Source organism: Tamandua tetradactyla, chromosome 5 (assembly GCF_023851605.1).
Source record: "Tamandua tetradactyla isolate mTamTet1 chromosome 5, mTamTet1.pri, whole genome shotgun sequence".
In the NCBI taxonomy this organism is placed as follows: Eukaryota; Metazoa; Chordata; class Mammalia; order Pilosa; family Myrmecophagidae; genus Tamandua; species Tamandua tetradactyla.
Genome location: NC_135331.1, coordinates 146,080,208 through 146,100,767, shown reverse-complemented (window position 1 = coordinate 146,100,767; position 20,560 = coordinate 146,080,208). Strand labels below are relative to the sequence as shown.

General features: G+C 36.8%; 1 protein-coding gene across 1 annotated transcript in view; it reads left to right on the top strand.

Moving 5' to 3' along the window:
* SRSF12 (serine and arginine rich splicing factor 12) overlaps nucleotides 1-20,560 on the top strand; it is a 42,863-nt gene that overhangs the window by 5,277 nt on the left and 17,026 nt on the right. The window contains exons 2-4 of the mRNA XM_077162398.1: nucleotides 10,736-10,842; nucleotides 14,696-14,797; nucleotides 14,968-15,109. Coding sequence (XP_077018513.1) covers nucleotides 10,736-10,842; nucleotides 14,696-14,797; nucleotides 14,968-15,109 — 351 coding nt within the window. The remainder of the gene's footprint in view (nucleotides 1-10,735; nucleotides 10,843-14,695; nucleotides 14,798-14,967; nucleotides 15,110-20,560) is intronic.

The window sequence follows — 20,560 nt, the reverse complement described above, 5'->3', positions numbered from 1 at the left end:
TTTTGCAGAAATGGAAAAGCCAGTCCTCAAATTCATAAGCATTTGCAAGGGGGTTCAAATAGCCAAATCAGTATTGCAAAGTAAGAATAAAGTGGGAGGTCTTATACTTCCTGATTTCAAAACTTACTAAAAAGCCACAGTAATCAAAGCAGTGTGGTACCACCATGAATATTGTTTTAGTTTCCTTGGCTGCTCAAGCAAATACCATGCAATGGCTGGCTTAATGGAAATTCAGTTGCTTACAGTTTTGAGATTAGGAAAAAATCCGAATTAAGGCATCATCAAGGTGATGCTTTTTTCCTGAAGACTATGCCATTCTGGTGCTGGCTGCTGGCTACCCTTGGTTCTTAGCTTGTCACGTGGCAAGGTACATAGTGGTGTCTCCTGGTTTCTCCCTTGACTTTGGGTTCCAAAGATGTTCAACTTCTGGTTGCTCCCTCTGTGGCTTTCTCTCCTTCTGTCTAAATTTCATTCTACTTATAAAGAACTCCAGAATAGGATTAAGACCCATTCCTGATTGAGGTGGGCCTCACCTTTATTGAAGTAACTTTATCAAAAGGTCCTATTTACAATAACTTCACACCCACAAGAATGGATTAAGAACATGTTTTTCTGGGGTACACAATTCCAAGCCATCACAAAGATAGACATATAGGCCAATGAAATAGAATTGAAAGTTCAGAAATAAACCCATATATCTATGGCCAAATGATTTTTGACAAGGGCACCAAATATATTACTTGGGAAAAGAAAGATTTCTTAAACAAATGGCAACAGGGTGATTCTATATCCATATGTAAAAGAATAGGTGGACCCTTATTGCACACCACATACAAAAATGAACTCTAAATGGGTCAAGGACCTCACTATAACAGCTAAAACCATAAAATTCTTAAAACATAGTGGGGAACCACCATAAACTTGGGTTTGGTGGTGATTTCTTAGATATACCAAAAGCATGAGCAGTAAAAGAAAAAGTAAATCAAATGGATTTCATCAGAATTTAAAACTTGTACATCACTTGTCGGGAAAGTAAAAAGACAAGATACAGAATGGGAGAAAATAATTGCTAACCATGTATCCAATAAGGGCTTACTATCCAGAATACATGATGAACGGCTACAACTCAACAACAAAAAGACAACCCAATTAAAAAATAGTGGAGGATTTCAATAGACATTTCTCCAAAGAAGATAGACAAATGGCCTATAAGCACGTGGAAAGGATTAATGATACATGCTATAAGGATGAACCTTGAAGACATGCCAAGTGAAATAAGCCATACACACAAGGACAGGTAATTTATGATCTCATTTTTATGAAATACATAAACAAATTTCATACAGACAGTGGAGTATAGGTTGCTGGGGGGAAGGGTGGGAAGAAGGGGAAAGGAAAGAGTGAATTTTTGCTTAATGGGTATAGAGTTTTTGTTTGAGATGATGAGAAGTTGGGGTAATCAATATTTGTGATGGTATCACAATAATGTGAATGTGGTTAGTAACACTGAATTATGTAATTGTAAATGATTAAGATGGGGAATTATGATTTATGTATATGATACTGCAATAAAAAGTTTAAAAAAATAGTTGACTGGTGGTGGGAACTAGGTGGAAGTATATATGAAATAAAAATGGCAAAATGTTCATAATTGTTCCGGGTCAAGATGGCGGCTTAACAATGTACACGTTTTAGTTCGTCCTCCATAACAACTACTAAATAACCAGAAACAGTACAGAACAGCTCCTGGGGCCACGTCAGTGACCAGACACACAGCGTACCCCAGTCTGGACCAGCTGGACCGGCTGCGAGCACCCCCACGAACCATGAGTTCCCAAAGCTGTGGCGGCAAGCGCCCCTCCCCCACAGGCCACTTCCCAGAGGGGAAAGGAAAGGACTTTACCAGCAGCAGGGACTGGGCACAATCAAACGCCAATTGTGGAACTAATTAACAAATTCTGACTACTAAAAATAGGCCCCCAGCTTAGGTGAACCTGATCAAAGTGGAGGTTGCTCATTTTTGCCCCGGCGCCAAGGGGGCAGGACTGACAGAAAAAGGGGGAAAAAAAAGAAGGAAACAGGTTTTTGTGGCAGTGTATCTACAAAGGCTTGACTGCCTCTGGATACAGCACCAAGACTTTTCAGGCTGCAATTGCCCCAGGCATAGGCAGAAGTGAGCTCTTTGGGGGCTTGTCTGGAGCCTGTGCTTTCCCCAGGGGAGGGGTGAAGCCCAACTCGTGGAATCCCTCCATCAAGGAATTCAGACCCCAGGTCTTGGTAATTTGAAGCCATTAAAACCAGCTTACAACCTCTCCTCTGTCTCCACCACGCCCCCAGCAGGGAGAGTCTGCCAAAGTTAAAGGTACTGCATCATCTTATGCTGGTGGGACCTGCAGTCAGACAAGCGCCACATACTGGGCAGAATAAGAAAAAGAGAGTCCAGAGACTTCACAGGAAAGTCTTTCAGCCTGCTGGGTCTCACCCTCAGGGAAAACCAATGTAGGTGACTCTTTCCTCCTGATAGGAGGCCAGTTTGGTCTGGGAAAATCTGGCTGGGGTATATAATATCTAAGTAGACCCTCCTAAGTGTGTGTGTCGGGGGGAGGAAGGCACCACAAAAGCAGGGCAAGAAACAAGAAAACAAGAACTGAAAAATTCTCCTCTGGTAAACAAAACTTAAGCTAAAGGTCCAGATAAAGCTGAACAGAATGTCAAAGAACAGATAGACAACAAATTCATCCAGCAAGAAAACCCTAGATAAAAGAAGTGAAAGCAATCTCTAGAATAAATTAATTAAGGTAATTAAATGCCTAGACACCAGCAAAAAATAACAAATCACACTAGGAAAATTGAAGATGTGGCCCAGTCATAGGAACAGACCAACAATTCAAATGACATACAGGAGCTGAAACAATTAATTCAGAATGTACAGACAGACATGGAAAACCTCATCCAAAACCAAATCAATGAATTGAGGGAGGATATAAAGAAGGCAAGGAGGGAACAAAAAGAAGAAACTGAAAGTCTGAAAAAACAAATCACGGAACTTATGGGAATGAAAGACACAGTAGAAGAGATGAAAAAAAACAATGGAAACCTACAATGGTAGATTTAGAGAGACAGAACATAGGATTTCAAAACTGAAGGACGGAACATCTGCAATCCGACAAGAAACAGAAACTATAGGAAAAAAAATGGAAAAATATGAACAGGGACTCAGGGAATTGAAAGACAATATGAAGCGCATGAATATACGTGTTGTGGGTGTCCCAGAAGAAGAAGAGAAGGGAAAAGGAGGAGAAAAACTAATGGAGGAAATTATCACTGAAAATTTCCCAACTCTTATGAAAAACTTATAATTACAGATCCAAGAAGTGCAGTGTACCCCAACGAGAATAGATCCAAATAGACATACTCCAAGACATTTAATAATCAGAATGTCAGAGGCCAAAGAGAAAGAGGGGATCTTGAAAGCAGCGAGAGAAAAGCAATCCATCACATACAAGGGAAGCCCAATAAAACTATGCGCAGATCTCTCAGCAGAAACCATGGAGGCGAGAAGACAGTGGGATAATATACTTAAATTATTAAAAGAGATAAACTGCCAACCAAGAATTCTATATCCAGCAAAATTGTCCTTCAAAAATGAGGGAGAAATTAAAACATTTTCAGACAAAAAATCACTGAGAGAATTTGTGACCAAGAGACCCGCTCTGCAAGAAATACTAAAGGGAACACTAGAGACAGATACGAAGACAGAAGAGAGAGGTGTGGAGAAGAGTGTAGAAAGGAAGACTAGGAGTAAAGGTAAAAAGAAGGAAAATTAGATATGACATATAAAACCCAGAAGGCAGAATAGTAGAAGAAAGTACTACCCATGCAGTAATAACACTGAATGTTAATGGATTAAACTCTCTAATCAAAAGACATAGTCTGGCAGAATGGATTAAAAAACAGGACCCATCTATATGCTGTCTCTACTCAAAGGACACGAGGCCAAGGACACAAATGGACATTTACACACCAGTGTTTATAGCAGCATTATTAACAATTACCAAGAGATGGAAACAGCCAAAATGTCCATCAACAGACAGTTGACTAAACAAACTGTGACATTTACATAAGATGGAATATTATGCAGCTGTAAGACAGAATAAAGTTATGAAATATGTAACAACATGGATGGACCTTAAGGACATTATGCTGAGTGTGATTAGCCAGAAACAAAAGGACAAATACTGTATGGTCTCACTGATATGAACCGACATTGGTGAATAAACTTGGAATATGTCGTTGGTAACAGAGACCATCAGGAAATAGAAATAGGGTGAGATATTGGGTAATTGGAGCTGAAGGGATACAGATTGTGCAACAGGACTGAATATAAAAACTCAGAAATGGACAGTACAATACTACCTAACTGTAATATAACTATGTTAAAACACTGAATGAAGCTGCATGTGAGAATGATAGAGGGAGTAGGGCTGGGGACATAAATGAAATCAGAAAGAAAGATAGATGGTAAAGATTGAGATGGTATAATCTAGGAATACCTAGAGTGTATAATGATAGTGAAATGTACAATGTACAAATTTTAAAAATGTTTTTGCATGAGGAAGAACAAAGGAATGTCATTATTGCAGGGTGCTGAAAATAGATGATAATTAATGCTTTAAAATGTCACCTTATGTGTGAGAGTAAAGCAAAAAAATGTTTATTTGTTACAAAATTTATATTTTGACTAGAGCATTTCCTAATATAACTCATGTAGATAGTTTGATTGAATGTCATAAGTACTTGGAATCTCAGGTAGGACATGAGATTTTGTTGGTTTGTCCAGAGTGATGCTCCGATGACTCCTAGAGTGATTTGATCAGTGACTGGAAAAGTATTTGCAAGCCTCCTTTGGGGAATGGTGAGAGTGGGGAGAAATTCAACTTCCCCAAGTTGAATTCTTGATATTCTCACAAGCAGTGTGGACAACCAAAGCTATAGGCTGAGCCCCCAGTCTTGGGGTTTGTTCACATGAAACTTAACCCCACAAAGAATAGGTCAAGTCTACTTAAAATTTAGGCCTAAGAGTCACCCCCAAGAGAGCCTCTTTTGTTGCTCAGATGTGGCCTCTCTCTCCAGCCAACATGATGAGCAGTCTCACCACCCTCCCCCTCTCTGCATGGGACATGACTCCCAGGGGTGTGGACCTTCCTGGCAACGTGGGACAGAGATCCTGGAATGAGCTGAGACTCAGCATCATGGGACTGAGAAAAACCCTAGAATGAGCTGAGAATTAACATCAAGGGATTGAGAGAACCTTCTCGACCAAAGGGGGAAGAGTGAAATGAGACTAAGTGTCAATGGCTGATAGATTACAGAGTCGAGAGGTTATCCTGGAAGTTATTCTTACGCATTAAGTAGATATCACCTTATTGTTCAGGATGTAGTGGAGAGGCTGGAGGGAACTGCCTGAAAATGTAGAGCTGTGTTCCAGTAGCCATGTTTCTTGACAATGATTGAACAATGATATAGCTTTCACAATGAGACTCTGTGAATGTGAAAACCTTATGTCTGATGCTCCTTTTAGCTACTGTATCAACAGAAGAGTAGAACATATGGAATAAAAATAAATAATAGGGGGCACAAATGTTAAAATAAATTTAGTTTGAAATGCTAGTGGTAAATGAAAGCGAGGGGTAAGGGGTATGGTATGTATAATCTTTTTTTTTCTCTGTTATCATTTTATTTTTTTGTTTTGTCTTTTTATTTCTTTTTCTAAATCAATGTAAATGTTCTAAGGAAATGATTAATATGCAACTATGTGATGATATTAAGAATTACTGGTTGTATATGTAGAATGGAATGATATCTTAATGTTTTGTTTGTTAATTTTTTTAATTAATGAAAAAGTTTAAAAATGTTCATAATTATTTAAATTGAGTATTGGATTATATGGAGGTTCATCATAATGTTCTGCTTATTTTGTTTCTGAAATTTTGCAAAATAAGCTTAAATATAAATCTCAGCTACATTAAAAATAAGCACATAATAAAGTTATAAAATATTAGAGGAAAATATTGTATATATACAAACTTCATGCCGGGCCTAAAAAATTTGCAAAACCTAAAAAGTATAAAGGAAAAGGTTGATAATTATCACAACTTTAAAACTTCTGCAAAATAAAGTACCATCAAAGGTAGATAATTATCTGGGAGAAAATATTTGCAGCAAGTACAGTGCAGATATCTTCATTTAATATGATTGGTATGGTTGAACTGAGCATTAAAATACTTTAATACCTGGAGCTGCTTCTCTGAGGTTTTCCCCCAATGCCCTGCTACCCTCCCAAGCCCCCCACTTTCTATGATCCAGGGATCTATCACTAAAGGGTTAGTGCATAGCACCTCCGAGTGCAGCCAATATTTGTCATTCACGTTGTTTAATAATTTAAATATCACTGGAAATATATAGTCTATAAAGAATTAATATCTGTAATGTAGAAAAAGTCCTTCAAATTAAGTAAAAGTTTAATTTCCCAGTAGAAAATTGAAATCTAGATGGCCAATTAGTATGAAAAAATGTTGTGCCTCACCAGTAACCTAGAATGGAAACCACAATGAGATGTGGTTCTTTAAAAAAGATCAATAAAATTGACAAACCTTTAGACTGACAAAAAAGAGGATATGAATAATGAAAATAAGAAATGGAGGACATTACTACTGACTCTGCTGAAATAAGAAAGCATTATAAGAGAATGCTATAAACACCTAAACACCAGTAAATTAAATCACCTAGATGAAATGAACAAATTCTTAGAGACAAACTATCTACATTGACTCAAGAAGAAATAGAAGATCTAGAGAAGGCAATTATTAGTAAAAAGATTGAATTAATCATCAAAAACATCCAAACAAGCAGTTTCTTAAGATATGCAGAATTTTTAATTAGGTTGGATTTAAATGAGTGGAAATTGCTAGAAGTGATGGTAACACACTATTGTGAGTATAATTAACATTGCTGAATTGTGGATGAATGTAGTCGGTAGCAGAAGTTTAGAGTCATATATGTCACCAGAAGGAAAGCCAGAGGTTAAAACGTAAGACTCTGTAACTCAGTAAATCATGTGGTGGGTTATGACTGTGATTAACAGTACAAATATTAAAAATTTCAAATAGATTGCGGTGATGAATGCACAACTATATGACAATACTGTCAACCATTGATTGTATACTTTGGATGGTTTTCAGTTTTCTAAAACTGCTGGAATGCAATATACCAGAAATGGACTTGCTTTTATAAAGGGGATTTATTTAGTTACAAATTTACAGTTCTTCTGGAAAGGCAGGTAGCTTTCATCTGAGTTCCTCTGTCATATGGGAAGGCACAAGGCCATGTCTGCTGGTCTTCCCTCCCAGCTTCTGGATCCAAACTGCTTTCCCTGAGGCGTGTCCTTTCTGCATCTCCAAATGTCTGTGGTTGAGCTGCTTTGAGCTCTGAGCTGAGTTCTGCTGAGCTGAACTGAGCTGTTTCTCTTCTGACTTCTCCTTTTAAGCCTCATTCATTGAGAAGGCACGTCCCTTAGCTGACTACAGATCTAATCAGCCACATGATTAGATTAGATGAAATTCACATGCTGATGATTTAAGTCCACAGCAACAGAACAACTAGGCACCATCACCTGGTCAAGTTGACACCTGAACCTATTATGTCTGTGCAAAGAATATATACAGATGGCCACATGAAACCTCACTAAGCCATTCAGGGAAATACAAGTCAAAACCACAATGAGATACCATTTCATAACCATTAGAATGACTGCTGTTAAAAAAAAATGGAAAATAAGTGTTTGAGAGGATACAGAGAAATAGCAACACTTGCTCATTTTGGTGGGAATGTGTAATAGTGTAGCTGCTATGAAAGACAGCTTGGTGGTTCCTCAGAAAGCTATGTATAAAATTACCATATGACCCGACAATCCCCCAACAAGGTATATACCCCCAAAAATTGAAAGGGTTCATAGAGATATTTGCACATCAATATTCATAGTATTTTTCACAATTGTCAAAAGATGGAAGCAACCCAAGTGTCCGTCAACTGATGGATGGATAAACAAATGTGGTATATACATACAATGGAATATTATTCAGCTGTAAAAAGGAATGAAGTCCTGATACATGTGACAACATGAGTAACTCTGGAGACATGTTAAGTGAAATAAACTAGATACAGAAGGGACAAATATTACACAGTCTCACTGATTTGGAATAGTTAGAATAACCAAACTCATAGAGTCAGAATCTAGAGTATAGGTTACCAGGGGATGAGTTGAGGTTTGGGAATGGGAAGTTAAGGCTTAAAATGTACAAGGTTCCTATTGGGCATCTTTATATTGTCAGCTGGAAATGTTTTGGTAATGGTGGTATATAATATAAATATTAATGTGACTAAAAGGGGTAATGTTAGATTGTATATATAGTAACAATAAAAATGGAAGTACACTACATGAACAGTAGACCCTAAATTAAGACATGGACTGTAGTTAATAGTACAATTATAAAAATGTGCGATCATCAATTTCAACAAATGTTCCACACCAATGCAAGTTGATAATAGAGTGGTATATGGTATATGCATGATTGTTCTGTAAACCCAAAACTTCTCTAATAAAGAAAAAAATACAAAAAAATAAACATTATCACTGCTCTTCAAAGCTAATAAGGAAGGCAGACAAGCATGTTATTGTATTAAATAAAGGAAGTCTTATATCAGCTGTGGGGCCTGGCATATAGTGGATGCTTAGTCAGTTGAATCTTTTAAGACTGAGTCCTAACTCCACATCTCTAGCCTTAATCATTAACTTCTACTCTTGAAAACCAATAAAATTAATTAATATAATTTGTATAATCACATTGTTCAGTTTTTTACAGAACTGCTTGGATGTTGTGCTGGTTTGAAAGGAAGTATGCCCCTTAGAAAAGCCATGTTTTAATCAAAATATCATTTCATAAAGGCAAATTAATCCCTTTTCAACACTGTATGTTTGAAACTGTGATTGGATCATCTTCCTGGATGATGTGATTTAGTCAAGAGTGGTTGTTAAAGTGGATCAGGTGATGACATGTCTCCACCCATTTGGGTGGGTTTTGATTGGTTTATTGGAGTCCTGTAAGAGGGAAAACGTTTTGGAGATTCAGAGAGAGCAGAGAATGCTGCAGCACCACAAAGCAGAGGGTCCACTAACCAGTGACCTTTGGAGATGAAGAAGGAGAATGCCTCCCTGGGAGCTTCATGAAACCGGAAGCCAGGAGAGAAAGCTAGCAGATGACGCAGTGTTCGCCATGTGCCCTTCCAGCCGAGAGAGAAGCCCTGACCATGTTCGCCATGTGCCTGCCTTCTCACTTGAGAGAGAAACCCTGAACTTCGTCGGCCTTCTTGAACCAAGGTATCTTTCCCTGGATATCTGTGATTGGACATTTCTATAGACTTGTTTTAATTGGACATTTTCTCGGCCTTAGAACTGTAAACTAGCAACTCATTAAATTCCCCTTGTTAAATGCCGTTCCGTTTCTGGTATATTGCATTCCAGCAGCTAGCAAACTAGAACAGATGTTCTACCATCATCTCAAACTCAGCATTTCTAAACTTGAAAGCTTCTTTTGCCTCTCCACTCTCTCTCCTCATTGACATCACCTTCCTTCTGTTTGACCAAGTTAGGAGCTTTGTGGCTGCCTTTGAATCTTTTCTGTGTGCAGTGTTATGATGTGCCGTATGTTATGATGTGCTATTATTATTTTTTGAGCCACATATGTGCCCATACCTTGATACTGAATCCCTGAGATCCCCATGAAGTGGTAGGGTTTAGTGGTTAAGAATACAGACTAGCGTCAGACAGATGGTTTAGTTTCAGCTTTATCACTTACTGGCTCAATAGCTTTAGATGAGCTGATCTGCCTGTGCCTTCAGATGTAAACAATCATAGGGTTGTGAGAATTCAGTGATCTTAGAACAGTGCCTGGCATCTAAGTGTTATGATATAACTGTTAGCTATTACTGATACCTATTTTTTCTTTTCAGCTGAGTTGTGTACTCCATGAAGACACATATCATGCATTTTATTTCTTCGATATTCTCTCTTCAGTACCTATCACAGTAGAAGGCACATAGGGGGCTCTAATATGCTTGTCATGTTTAAGAATACAGTAATTTTGTTTTATGTTTAATAGTAAAACATACATTTTTCTTTAAAGCCCAGGAAATAATATAGGTCTTCTTTAGAAACCTACTTACTGAATCCATTTCTTGCATTCTGAAAACAATATGAACATAAACATGAAACAAATGAATGTATTCTTAATGAGTAAGTGGAATTTTTTATATTGTCAGTTGACGGTTGTGAAGCCTTGTACTGGGAATAGCTTTCAAAGGCAGATGTGCTGGGTCAGTGTTTCCCGAGCTTGACTAAGCATAGCAATCACCTGGGGAGCTTGTAAAAACACGGATTTCCAGTTTCTAATCCACCTCTTTAAGAATCTTGAAGCTCTAAGAGGGAACCTGAAAATTTGTGTTTTTTCTTTCCTTCCTTTCAAAACCTCAGGTGATTCTTATGAGAGAAAATTTTAGGTAATGCTAGTCTAGAAAACGCATGTTCTTTTTAAAATTTAAAGTTTCAACTGGATTTCTAGGGGCAAATATTTTAATACAGCTGTTCATATTTCTTTGCCTTATTTCTAAAACACTTCAGGCCTGAGGACTTGCGCCGTGAGTTTGGTCGGTATGGTCCCATAGTAGACGTTTACATTCCACTTGACTTCTACACTCGCCGCCCAAGAGGATTTGCTTATGTTCAATATCCTTTATTTTACTGTGTGCATGTGAATATACTGCATACATGTGCATATGCCTATGTGTATTCGTAAGTATATGTTATGAGATTAATATTGCCTAATTTAATGTGTTTATTTCTTTATCTCAGAAAATCTAAAGCAGTCCACAGTAGCTGGCAAGTGCCCCCCAGTTTGAACCAACCTGTTAGCTAGAGTCCAAGTATAAAACCCACAAGCGAGACAAAATGCACCTAAAGTTCAAGCATCAAGGAATAAAAAGGGAGGGTGGACACAGATATAAAGACCTGGAAGAGGGGAAGTCTTTATCAAGCAAAAGACAAAGCCAACACCAGGTTGAGACTTCGGCTTTCCTACATTTACTCAGAGTTCCAGAGTCAAAGCCAAGTCTGACTTTGTTGGTTCTACGTCTCTTATAAAGTCCATCTTGCAAGCCTTAAAGAGTAAAGGTCAAGGTTCAAGATCAAGTGACATTGAGGTAATTTCCGAAGTCTCATTTTATATTTTTCTTGAACTTTTTCTGTTAATACAAAATTAAATCCATTAACCTTCTGAAATAGTTTCCATTTTCCATTATAATTAGAAGGTTTAATGTTATATAATTTATATAGATAAGGGAGTTTAGTGGAGTATTATAAACCAATGTATGTAATTACAGATGTTTGCACATTACTTTCATGTTTCCTTTGTTCTTATGTTTCAAGTAGTAAAACATGGAAGTATGTTTAAAGTTGTAGGTTCAAAGGTAAATATCAGTTTTAAAGGACTAAATCAATTTTTTTTTTTTTACCAATGACATATTCCAAGTTTATTCTCGAATGTCCGTTCACATCAGTGGGACCATACAGTATTTGTCCTTTGGTTTTTGGCTGGACTCACTCAGCATAATGTTCTCTAGGTCCATCCATGTTATTACATGCTTCATAAGTTTATCCTGTCTTAAAGCTGCATAATATTCCATCGTATGTATATACCACAGTTTGTTTAGCCATTCTTCTGTTGATGGACATTTTGGCTGTTTCCATCTCTTCGCAATTGTAAATAACGCTGCTATAAACATTGGTGTGCAAATGTCCGTTTGTGTCTTTACCCTTAAGTCCTTTGAGTAGATACCCAGCAATGGTATTGCTGGGTCGTATGGCAATTCTATATTCAGCTTTTTGAGGAACCGCCAAACTGCCTTCCACAGTGGTTGCACCATTTGACATTCCCACTAACAGTGGATGTGTGCCTCTTTCTCCGCATCCTCTCCAGCACTTGTCATTTTCTGTTTTGTTGATAATGGCCATTCTGGTGGGTGTGAGATGATATCTCATTGTGGTTTTGATTTGCATTTCTCTAATGGCCAGGGACATTGAGCATCTCTTCATGTGCCTTTTGGCCATTTGTATTTCCTCTTCTGGTAGGTGTCTGTTCAAGTCTTTTTCCCATTTTGTAATTGGGTTGGCTGTCTTTTGGTTGTTGAGTTGAACAATCTCTTTATAAATTCTGGATACTAGACCTTTATCTGATATGTCGTTTCCAAATATTGTCTCCCATTGTGTAGGCTGTCTTTCTACTTTCTTGATGAAGTTCTTTGATGCACAAGTGTTTAATTTTGAAGAGTTCGCATTTATTTATTTCCTTCTTCAGTGCTCTTGCTTTAGGTTTAAGGTCCATAAAACCACCTCCAATTGTAAGTTTCGTAAGATATCTCCCTACATTTTCCTTCCATTTTATGGTCTTAGACCTAATGTTTAGATCTTTGATCCATTTTGAATTAATTTTTGTATAGGGTGTGAGATATGGGTCCTGTTTCATTCTTTTGCATATGGATAGCCAGTTCTCTAGGCACCATTTATTGAAGAGACTGTTCTGTCCCAGGTGAGTTGGCTTGACTGCCTTATCAAAGATCAGATGTCCATAGATGAGAGGGTCTATATCTGAGCACTCTATTCAATTCCATTGGTCGATATATCTGTCTTTATGCCAATACCATGCTGTTTTGACCACTCTGGCTTCATAATATGCCTTAAAGTCCGGCAGCGCGAGACCTCCAGCTTCGTTTTTTTTTCCTTAAGATGTTTTTTGCAATTCGGGGCACGCTGCCCTTCCAGATAAATTTGCTTATTGGTTTTTCTATTTCTGAAAAATAAGTTGTTGGGATTTTGATTGGTATTGCATTGAATCTGTAGATCAATTTAGGTAGGATTGACATCTTAACTATATTTAGTCTTCCAATCCATGAACTCGGTATGCCCTTCCATCTATTTAGGTCTTCTGTGATTTCTTTTAGCAGTTTTTTGTAGTTTTCTTTATATAGGTTTTTTGTCTCTTTAGTTAAATTTATTCCTAGGTATTTTATTCTTTTAATTGCAATTGTAAATGGGATTCGTTTCTTGATTCCCCCTCGGCTTGTTCATTACTAGTGTATAGAAATGCTACAGATTTTTGAATGTTGATCTTGTAACCTGCTACTTTGCTATGCTCATTTATTAGCTCTAGTAGTTTTGTTGTGGATTTTTCCAGGTTTTCGACGGATAGTATCATATCGTCTGCAAACAGTGATAGTTTTACTTCTTCCTTTCCAACTTTGATGCCTTGTATTTCTTTTTCTTGTCTAATTGCTCTGGCTAGAACCTCCAACACAATGTTGAATAATAGTGGTGATAGTGGACATCCTTGTCTTGTTCCTGACCTTAGGGGGAAAGTTTTCAATTTTTCCCCATTGAGTATGATATTAGCTGTGGGTTTTTCATATATTCCCTCTGTCATTTTAAGGAAGTTCCCTTGTATTCCTATCTTTTGAAGTGTTTTCAACAGGAAAGGATGTTGAATCTTGTCAAATGCCTTCTCTGCATCAATTGAGATGATCATGTGATTTTTCAGCTTTGATTTGTTGATATGGTGTATTACATTAATTGATTTTCTTATGTTGAACCATCCTTGCATACCTGGGATGAATCCTACTTGGTCATGATGTATACTTCTTTTAATGTGTTGTTGGATACGATTTGCTAGAATTTTATTGAGGATTTTTGCATCTGTATTCATTAGAGAGATTGGTCTGTAGTTTTCTTTTTTTGTAATATCTTTGCCTGGTTTTGGTATGAGGGTGATGTTGGCTTCATAGAATGAATTAGGTAGTTTTCCCTCCACTTCAATTTTTTTGAAGAGTTTGAGGAGAGTTGGTACTAATTCTTTCTGGAATGTTTGATAGAATTCAGATGTGAAGCCGTCTGGTCCTGGACTTTTCTTTTTAGGAAGCTTTTGAATGACTAATTCAATTTCTTTACTTGTGATTGGTTTGTTGAGGTCGTCTATTTCTTCTTGGGTCAAAGTTGGTTGTTCATGTCTTTCTAGGAACCCGTCCATTTCATCTAAATTGTTGTATTTATTAGCTAAATCAATTTTGAAAGTATATTTTAGCTTACTTGTTTATGTGCCATTTTATTTACAATTACTAATTTCTCCTAAAGGTCATAATTAAAAAATCCTTTTAATGAAAGAGTAATTTTAACTTCAGAAAAAAAGCCTTTGCATGCTGCTTTTTCATTGAAAAACCTGATAGATCCTCTACTTCAAAAAAGAGAATGAGTTCTGGACAGTTTATTTTATAATGCTTTCCAACTTTGGAATTAAGTTGTTTTCATAACATGTTTGCTTCTGTTCTTTTTATTTTTAGATCTAGTCTTTTAAATCATAATGGGACATTTGTTTTCATAATAAAAACTAAAATCTTTTTTCTGATTATTTGTATTATCCTGGAAATGTGAGTTTAGTAATTTGAACTTGTTTTTCCTTTTAATTACCTTTCACATAAAAATTATATATTTTACTTGATATCTAATGTTCAAAGTGTCCTTAACAGCTAGTCATATTTGAAGATGTTCGTGATGCTGAAGATGCTCTTTATAACCTCAATAGGAAGTGGGTATGTGGCCGTCAAATTGAAATACAGTTTGCACAAGGTGATCGCAAAAGTAAGTGTTACTAAGCCTCAGCTCTTGTTTATTCAGCGGAATGAATTTCAACAATGACAGATTTTTAATTTAAAATTCTTTAATAAAATGACAGAATGTATTAGTTAAGTGGCTGTTACTGAGATTTTCAGGTGATAAATTATGTTATAAACTTATCCTTCATATTCCAGCACCAGGCCAAATGAAATCAAAAGAACGTCACCCTTGTTCTCCAACTGATCATAGAAGATCAAGAAGCCCCAGCCAAAGGAGAACTCGAAGTAGAAGTTCTTCATGGGGTAGAAACAGGAGGCGCGCTGATAGTCTTAAAGAGTGAGTACAAAATACAAGAGGATTGCAAACCTCATTTTTCCTTTTCCAGAAAACATTTTGAAGAGTTTTTAAAGACAGGCCACCTGCTTCATTTTTTTAAGATACATAGAAAGATAGGCTTTTCTCTATTATCATGTACTGTTATTTAAGTTGAGTTCATTGGATACCTTCCTGTGCTTTTATTTCATAATGGACGTAACTTTAATCTTTTAATAAAAAGATAATATACACTGAAGAAAGAGCAAAAAGTGAGAAAATATAGAGACAAATAAAGTGAGGAATTTTAGATACAATTTTACATAAATGAACCCAAACATTCAGAAGCTTGAGCTCAGATACTAGCTAAACTTAAAAAAAAAATACTATCACTTGTGAAAAGAAGTTGACTAAAATTAATATAAATTAATTTACTTAAAAAGGTAAATTATTATTAGGAATAAATTCCAAGTATGGCAACATTGTAAGAAAAAGACATTAAGATGGTAAATTTGGGCAAGAAATATTTATAAGTTGTTAAATATTTTTTACAAAGTATTTTTTTTTTAATATTTTTTTTAAGTTTTTTTATTAATCAAAAAAAAGAAAAGAAATTAACACAACATTTAGAAATCATTCCATTCTACAAATGCACTCAGTAATTCTTAGTATCATCACATAGATGTATGATCATCATTTCTTAGTACATTTGCATCGATTTAGGAAAAGAACTAGCAAAACAGCAGAAAAAGATATAGAATGTTAATATAGAGAAGAGAATTAAAATAATAATACTAATAATATATATATATATAAAGGAAAAAGAAAAAAAACAAAAACAAAAGATACAAACACACAAACAAACAAACAAAAAACCATATTTCAGGTGCAGCTTCATTCAGTGTTCCAACCTAGTTACATTACACTTAGGTATTATTGTGCTGTCCATTTTTGAGTTTTTGTATCTAGTCCTGTTGCACAGTCTGTATCCCTTCAGCTCCAATTACCCATTATCTTACCCTGTTTCTAACTCCTGCTGGTCTCTGTTACCAATGATATATTCCAAGCTGATTCTCGAATGTCGGTTCACATCAGTGGGACCTTACAGTATTTGTCCTTTAGTTTTGGGCTAGACTCACTCAGCATAATGTTCTCTAGGTCCATCCATGTTATTACATGCTTCATAAGTTTAGTCTGTCTTAAAGCTGCATAATATTCCATCGTAGGTATACGCCACAGTTTGTTTAGCCACTCGTCTGCTGATGAACATTTTGGCTGTTTCCATCTCTTTGCAATTGTAGATAATGCTGCTATAAACACTGGTGTGCAAATGTCCGTCTGTGTCTTTGCCCTTAAGTCCCTTGAGTAGATACCTAGCAATGGTATTGCTGGGTCGTAATCCATTCTGCCATTCTATGTCTTTTGATTGGGAAATTCAGTCCATTAACTTTTAGTATTATTACTGTTTGGATAATATTTTCCTCTACCATTTTGGCTTTTGTATTATATATATCATATCTGATTTTCCTTCTTTCTACACTTTACTCCATACCTCTCTCTTCTGTCTTTTCGTATCTGACTCTAGTGCTCCCTTTAGTATTTCTTGCAGAGCTGGTCTCTTGGTCACAAATTCTCTCAGTGACTTTTTGTCTATAAATGTTTTAATTTCTCCTTCATTTTTGAAGGACAATTTTGCTGGATATAGGAGTCTTGGTTGGCAGTTTTTCTCTTTTAGTAATTTAAATATATCATCCCACTGTCTTCTAGCTTCCATGGTTTCTGCTGAGAAATCTACACATAGTCTTATTGGGTTTCCCTTGTATGTGACAGATTGTTTTTCTCTTGCTGCTTTCAAGATCCTCTCTTTCTCTTTGACCTCTGACATTCTAACTAGTAAATGTCTTGGAGAACACCTATTTGGGTCTATTCTCTTTGGGGTGCGCTGCACTTCTTGGATCTGCAAATTTAGGTCTTTCATAAGAGTTGGGAAATTTTCAGTGATAATTTCTTCCATTAGTTTTTCTCCTCCTTTTCCCTTCTCTTCTCCTTCTGGGACACCCACAACACGTATATTTGTGCGCTTCATATTGTCATTCAGTTCCCTGATCCCCTGCTCAAGTTTTTCCATTCTTTTCCCTATAGTTTCTGTTTCTTTTTGGAATTCAGATGTTCCATCCTCCAGTTCACTAATTGTAGCTTCTGTCTCTTTAGATCTACCATTGTAGGTATCCATTGTTTTTTCCATTTTTTCTTCTTTGTCCTTCACTCCCATAAGTTCTGTGATTTGTTTTTTCAGATTTTCTATTTCTTCTTTTTGTTCAGCCCATGTCTTCTTCATGTCCTCCCTCAATTTATTGATTTGGTTTTTGAAGAGTTTTTCCATTTCTGTTCGTATATTCAGCATTAGTTGTCTCAGCTCCTGTATCTCATTTGAACTATTGGTTTGTTCCTTTGACTGGGCCATATCTTCAATTTTCCGAGCGTCATCCATTATTTTCTGCTGGTGTCTGGGCATTTGATCAGATTTCCCTGGGTGTGGGACCCAGCTGGTTGAAAGCTTTTTCTGTGAAATCTCTGGGCTCTGTTTTTCTTTTCCTGCCCAGTAGGTGGCGCTTGTGGCGCTCATCTGTCTGCACGGCAGTCGGCCCGGGAAACCGCGCGTGGAGGCGGGGGTCGCTGGCCGCCGCGGCTTGGGAGAGTGCCGGTCCTAATTGCCCAGCTGGCCCGAAACGCCAAGCGTGACGGGAGGGCCCCGCTATCCAACGTTCCCAGTCAGACCGGGGAGCCACGTGCGTGGAGGGGACCCCAGTCACCAGCCACCCCGGCGGGGAAAACGCGCGCCCCTCGGGTATCTCACCGCAGCAGATTCTCCCTGCCCGTTCAGCTGTTCCAGAATGGGGTACGCTGTCTTTTTGGTCTCTGTCGTGACTCCGGGAGCTGTTTCGTATTGTTTCTGTTTCTTTAGTTGCTTTTCTGGAGGAGAAACTAAGACCCGCGCGTCTTACTAAGCCGCCATCTTCTCCGGAAGTACAAAGTATTTTTGTAAATATTACTTTGTAAATAATCTCTAAGAGAGATTATTTCTCTTAGAATAAGAATAAATGACAATGAAAATTAACTGCCCAGTAAAGCTACTGAAACAATAACTGGACTGTAATCTAAAATCTTAAACATATTATTTATACTGAGTTTTAATACTGTATTTTTTTTTTCATTGGCATCGTACTCGTTTCTTAGGATATCATAACAAATCACCACAAATTGGGTGAGCTAAAAGAAATTTATTCTCTCACATTTCTGGGCGCTGGAAGTCTGAAATTAAGGTATTAGTAGGACCATGCTCCTGCCTAAGGCTTTCCTCTTCTAAATTCTTCCCTTCCTTGCCTCTTCTGGTGGTTGCTGGCAATCTTTGGTGTTCCTTGACTTGTACCAGCTTAAGTCCAATTTCTGTCTCTATCTTCACTTATACACTATAAGTGTGTACGGTATGTGTGGTATTACTGTGAACTAAAAACAGGTCTCTTATTTTGCTTTCATTGGATATGGGGAGATAAGCGAGTTTGTTGCCATCACTAGACTATGCGCTCCTGAAAGAGCAAAGAGTTTTCTCTTATCCGTGCTTATATCCCCAGCTTTTAGCAGTAGTCTATAAGTGGTATTAGGTATACCATAAAAGCTGTAGATCATAAGTGATATTAGGTATTCCATAAATCTAGGTTGCATTTATAAGTTAATGAATGTATACATTAAAATTCGTATGTTTCTTAGGGGTGCATGGGTGGTTCTGTGGTAGAATACTTGCCTTACATGCAGGAGAGACCGGGTTTGATTCCTGGACCATGCACCCCCCAAAAAAAATGAACAAAAACACTTGTGTTTCTGAAAAATGTTAAAATTGTCCTTTGGCCTTTCTAGGATAGCATTCAGGATTTTTTTTTTTCTATGTCAGGTTTTGATTTCAGAAACAATTTTTCTATTTTGTTTTCTACAACTATCTGCAACATGAATGAAATTTAATAATTTCTAAAAGGCTATGCTTTTATTCCAGAACATATGATTAATATAAAGTCACAATTCTCTTTGTTTTGCAATGGAGTTAACTCATTCCTGTTAAAGGTTAATAGCCAAAGAGTGAAACTACATAAATGAAGTGTCTTAACTGACTCTGTTTCTTGATGTGAAAGGAAAGATATTACTTGGTCCAATAGAAAATTTATTGCACAAAATTCTTCAAGTATATTTTCAACCAAATTGATATATTTATTTTCCAGTGCTTTTCATTCCTTATAGTTCCAGGCTTCTTGATGGGATCATTTGCCTTCAGTCTAAAAGATTCTTTTTATATTTCCTGTGGTGCAGGTTTGCTGGCAATGAGTCTCAGCTTTTATTTTGCTGAAGACATCTTTATTTTCCATTTTTGGAGGCTATTTTTTGCTGGAGATAGAATTCTGTATTGGCAAGGGTCTGTCCCCCTTTCTTTGTATTATCATTCCATTGTTTTGTGATATCTGTAGTCACATACTCAGCTATCCGTTTTGGTGTGGCTCCTTTAAAGGTCATGTATCATTTATTCTCTTGCAGCTTTTCAGATTTCCTTTGACTTTGGTTTTCAGTAAGTTTTTTTTTTTATTTTAATTTTGAAAACATATTCAACATAATATTTCCCGTTTTAACCACTTCTAAGTGTGCAATTCAGAGATATTAATTACATTCACAATGTTATGCTATCCTTACCACCATCATTGCCAAAACTCTTTCATTGTCCAAATAGAAACTCTGTACCCATAAGCCATGGGCTTTGTAAAAAATGTCGTTTTAGTAACATATGTACAACCTAAAATTTCCCCCTTTAACCACATTCAGTTATGTAAATCGTTAATTACGTTCATGATGTTGTGCAATCATCAGCATCATTCATTACCACATCTTTTCCATTACCCCCCAGCAGAAATTCTGTACCAGTTAAGTTTCTTTTTTCATTGTGAAAAATGACATATATACAAAACAATAAATTTCAGAGAACAGATTTCAGAATTTGGTGTGGATTGCAATACAACAATTTTAGGTTTTTACTTCTAGCTGCTGGAGACTAAAAGAAATGTCAATATAATATTTCAGCAAACATTCTCATTTGTTAAATGCTACCTTCTCTGTATAACACCACCTTTTCTTTTGATCTTTCTCCAGTCTTTAGAGTTATTTGGGCTATGCCCATTCTAACTTTTTCATGTTGAAAAGGGGTATTGATAATATGGGATAGGGGAATGGAACTAAATGATATTCTGGAGAGGCTGACCTCCCTGGGTTTCATTACTTATCTAGCCTAGGAACCCATCTAGAGATTGTAAGTTTCTGGAAAGTAATCATAGTGCGTGGAACCTTTGTAGAATCTTTAGAAAGCCTTAGATAGTTCTTTAGGGTTGACAAGAATGGTTTTGTTTGGGGGTTGGCAAACCATTATAGGTAGCAATGCCT